Source organism: Miscanthus floridulus, chromosome 14, assembly GCF_019320115.1.
Source record: "Miscanthus floridulus cultivar M001 chromosome 14, ASM1932011v1, whole genome shotgun sequence".
Lineage (NCBI taxonomy): Eukaryota > Viridiplantae > Streptophyta > Magnoliopsida > Poales > Poaceae > Miscanthus > Miscanthus floridulus.
In genome coordinates this window covers 80,326,456-80,331,361 of record NC_089593.1, presented here as the reverse complement: position 1 = coordinate 80,331,361, position 4,906 = coordinate 80,326,456, and the positions used below count along the sequence as shown (strand labels likewise).

The 4,906-nt window shown below is 52.8% G+C and overlaps 1 protein-coding gene across 1 annotated transcript; it reads right to left on the bottom strand.

The window, feature by feature from the left end:
• Positions 1-788: 788 nt before the first annotated feature.
• Positions 789-1,259, bottom strand: LOC136503848 (uncharacterized mitochondrial protein AtMg00810-like). The gene has a single exon (XM_066498797.1). It carries the CDS (start codon positions 1,257-1,259, stop codon positions 789-791), a length of 471 nt encoding a protein of 156 aa, XP_066354894.1.
• Positions 1,260-4,906: the final 3,647 nt, after the last annotated feature.

The following is a 4,906-nucleotide window of genomic DNA, read 5'->3' as shown; positions in this document are numbered from 1 at the left end:
AGAATCACCGCACACCCATTGTGGAGGGTGCCTTCATGTGTGTGTGTGTGTCTATATATATATATATATATATATATATATATATATATATAGAACTACTACTCTGTAGCTGGCTATAAAATAACTTATTCTGTAGCCACTTTGAGTTACGATAATTACTATATTAATTTACGAGATTATAGTAACTCCTTACTAAGTGGTTTACTATAAAGTTATGGTAAATATCCCCATGTGTTATAGTAACCCAACTATCGTAAATATGTATTGACATTATCGTAAATTAGTATATAAAATTATCGTAAATAGAGGTGGCTACAGAATAACTTATTTTGTAGCTGGCTACTGAATATACTCTTATATATATATATATATATATATATATATATATATATATATATATATATATATATATATATATATATATATATATATATATATATATATATATATATATATATATATATATATATATAAAGCCATGTACAAGTATAGTGCGTACAATATGCTAGCTATAAATAGACAAGACGCTAGCTGTACAATAATCCTAATACCCACCTGCAGTCGTAGCGGGGGATCACGAGTCCGAAAATCCAAAACCAGCTATATGGGAAGATCCTTGGTCATGATGTTGGCAAAGTGGTGTGATGAAGGGACATGGAGAATGTGAACTTGTCCCAAAGCAACCTTCTCGCGGACGAAGTGGATATCGATCTCGATATGCTTGGTACGACGATGATGGATGGGGTTCGCAGTCATATCGACAACGCTGACATTGTCACACTAGACGATCATCGCCAAGGGAACTGAGATGTGCAGCTCCATGAGGAGTTGGCGCAGCCAGCAGCACTCGGCCACCACATGGGCCATAGCGTGTACTCCGCCTCGGCATTGGAGCGGGACACCGTAGTCTGGCACTTGGAGGACAAGGACACCAGATTGTCGCCGAGGAAGACGCAGAAGCCAGAGGTGGAGCTGCGTGTGTCAGGGCAGCCCGCCCAGTCAATGTCGGAGTAGGCGGTGACCTGGGAGACGGTTCCAGTGCCCAGGTGAATATCGACGGAGAGGGAGCCCTTGATGTACCGAAGAATGCGCTTGATTAGGGCGAGGTGAGGCTCGCGGGGATCATGCATGAACAAGCACACCTGCTGAACAACATATGCCAAATTAGGCCGCGTCAAAGTGAGACACTGGAGAGCGCCTATGATACTCCGGTACTCGGAGGGGTCAGCCACCGGGGCACCTGTGGTGGCGGACAGCATGTTCCGCGCATCCACGGGCGTGGTAGTGGGATGACATACATGCCAGCCCTCTAGAAAATGTTGACAACGTACTAACACTTTGACAAGAACAGCCCCGAGCTGTTGCGCGTCACGGAGATGCCAAGGAAGTGACGGAGGTTGCCAAGATACATCATACTTAACTCAGAGTGGAGGCGTGCTATGATGAGCTATAGCAACTCACGGGATGACGCCATAAGAATGATGTCGTCGACTTAGAGGAGCAGCTAGCGATCTCTGTCTTTGTAGACAAACAGAGATGCGTCGGACTTGGACGCAATGAAGCCCATGCTGCAGATGTATGTGGCGAAGCGCTGGTTCTAGAGGCCTTGGGCACCCGCTTGATCCTGTACAAGGATTTCTGCATGAGACAAACATAGTCAGGTTTGGTGGGGTCGACGAAGCCGGACGACTGCTGGCAGTAGACAGTCTCCTCAAGGTGGCCATGGAGGAAGGAGTTCTTCACATCTAGCTAATGGATGAGCCAGGCAAGCAAGGCGGTGATGCTGAGGACGGTGTGGATCATTGCTAGTTTGACAACCGGGCTGAACATCTCGTCGTAATTGATGCCGGCCTACTGTGAGAAGCCACAGACCACCCAGCACGCCTTTGTGTCGGGCAAGGGAGCCATTACAGTGGTACTTGTGCCTAAACAACCATTTGCCAGTGACCACATTGGCACCAGGCGATCGAGGTAAAAGCCGCTAGGTACTATTGGTGATGAGAGCATTGTACTCCTAGGCCATCGCAGCGTGCCCGTTGGGATCGACGAGGGTGTTGCGGTAGTTTGTTGGAACTGGCAAGGCTGTCGTGGCGGAGAGGTTGAGGCGCTCCACTAGATGCACGCTGCTGGTCTGAGATTGCGTCACCAGGTGGGAGGGAGGTAGTGTTGTCGGTTGCACGTTTGGCATTGGGGGCACTGGTGCTAGTGGCACTGTGGGCCTCAGGTTAGCGGAGGAGGACATGGCCATTGCCACCAGAGTTGGCGGTGTCATCGTCGAAGGCATAGGTGCTGGTCGAGGGCCGCTGGTAGGTGAGACCAAAGCAACTTGACCCGCCTAGGTGCGGAGGAGCAGGAGACCCACCCGGCGAGGTGCGGTGATAGGGCCCCTGTCCGTAGGTGCAAGGGCAGCCGGTGGGACGCGGCTGAGTAGGAGGAGCAGGCCAGCGCAGATGATCCCTGTGCCCTAGAGATTAGGCTCTCATCCTCGCTAAGAGAGGGAGCTATCGTAGGTGTACATGGGCGCTCGATGCCTGAATGCGATGGTGAAGAGAGACCCTGCTTCAAAAATCCAGTGACGACGTCACATAGGCCACCAAGGGAGCCATAGCGAAGGGCAACACTGACTCATCGATGACGACATGTTGAGACACTATGCCAATGGTAAACCTTATGAGAGGAGGGGTAGCCGAGGAACACACATAGAGTCAAAGCGAGGGGAGAGTTTGTGGGGAATCATCACTACTACGGAAATCTTATTGGAGGCGGGCGTTCTTTATTTCTCAAGGCTGGCATTGCAACCGCCTCCAATCAAAGTTCACGGTTAATCCATGACATATGGAGGCAGTTGCTTTGCTTGCCTCCATAAATCAAACACAAAAAACAAAAAAAGAAAACCCGCGGACAGGCCCACCGAGCCCATCCATGAGCCTGCTAAGAACATCCATGCGCTGCCGCCGCCGCTAGATGGATCTGCTCATCAACACTGTTGTCGTACCTAGGTCAAGTCATGCTCACCCCTGATCCACCGCTGGAGGACGGGTGTCGTGGGGTCGAAACTGCGGCAAGCATGTTGATCGAGTCGATGTTAGAGTATAGGGTCTCTGGTGGCTCAGGTGGACTTAGGAACACAAGAATCACACAGAAAAGATGCAACGGTTTATCCTGGTTCAGGCCAATTTGGTCCCTATGTCCAGCAGCTGATGATCCTTATACTCAAGAGCACCCAAAATCTAGGAGGTTACAACAGAGTGTAAAGGAAGAAGAGTTTGGTAGGGGGTTAGTTCGGTGCTAATCGTAAGGTTGCCTCACCGCCGGTGGAGTCTCCCCCTCATTGGCGAGGAAGGAGACGGTTGTATGCGGTGGAGGAAGGGCTCTCGGTGCCCTTCTCTGAGTTGCCTTGCTCGCTGTGCAGAGCGGAGGCAGATGGAATGGAATGGAGATTGAATCAGGATCCTCCACCCTCTAGGTCCGACCTTATCCCTTATATAACAAGATAGGTTGAGTACAAGGCGGTTGGAGGTTTCTAGTCTATGGTCTATGTGCACCGAAGTCCAGGAAGGTCTTGCAGCGGTGCACCGAGGATCGTCGTGGTGTCCTAGAGCCAAAGAAGCCTGGGCATCATTCGACTGTTCTGTTCTGACACTCTACGTGTCAAGTGATGTCAGCTTGGACTGGCCTCCCCTATGTGAGACCTTCTGGAGTCTTCTTGGTGGCGAAGGAGGCCGGATCTAGGGGCTAGCATGCGGGCACGGAAGCCCCAGAGTCCCCGAAGGCCGAGGGAAGCTTTGTCTTCTTGTGTCATGCTCTGGACGTGACCTTGTCGGAGGAGCAGTTGGTAGGGGCATACCTCGGGAGCGACGCTAGGGAGCCCCTCGGTAATGGTAACCTGGGCCTTGTCTTCTTGTGCCTGGGCCATGGCTGGCATCGTTAGCCGGGTAGGAGCCAATGGCTGAGGCTAGAGATGTCGTAGATCAGGAGCCCAGAGCTCGAGGAAGCCCCCGAGCCTCAGGCGGAAGCTACGGTCGAGTCAGGCTCGACCGGGTCTCTTTACCAGTGGGTGCGCACGAGCATGCCCAATGGGCAAAGCCCTTGAGCCCTCGGGCGATCCTGAATGGTCGGTCAGGGGTCTTCTTCATTCGGGAACCGTTGGACCTAAGGCTTAACATACCTGTATGTTAGGATCTTGTCAATGGGCATGCCCTGGATCCACCGTAGAAGGATGCCACCACCCTTGATCCACCTCCAAAGGATGGCCATGCCCTAGATCCACCACCGGTGAGTGTGCTCGCCCCTGGATCCACCACTAGGGAGCGCCACAAGCCTCCTCGTGCATGGATTTCGTCGGCCTCCGCCTCATCGTGCAGGATCTCACAAAGCCATGGGATCCGGATCTCGTCGGGGCTGCAAGCTCATTGGAGATGCGCCGCCTACTCCTAGCTGTGCCACCACCGAGATATGCATCCTTGCCGCCTCCATCCACGCTGATAGGGCCACACACCCATCACCGCCAGAGGGAAGAGTGGAGAGGGAGGGGCGCTCTCACGTCCTTACTGCCTCCGTCCGTGCCAACGGGGCCATGCGCCCACCACCGCTAGAGGGAAGAGAGGAGAGGGAGGGGCGCTCACGCATTGTTGCCACCTCCGTTCGCACACCCACCACCATAGGAGGGAGTTGAGGAGAGGGATGGGCGCTGCGCTCCATCAAGAGGGGAGGGAGAGGAGAGGGAGGTCGGGGCGCTGGGAGGGAGAGGCGCGCCGCACTCGATCGGGAGGGGAGGGGTGCCTTGGTCGAGTGTCGGGATGGGAGGAGGGACGGTGGGAGTGTGGCTAGGGTTAAGTGTTGGTTATATATGAGCCCGGTCAAAAGGCAGAGATGGGCTTTTTTCTAGGCTGGGAGTTGAGCCAGT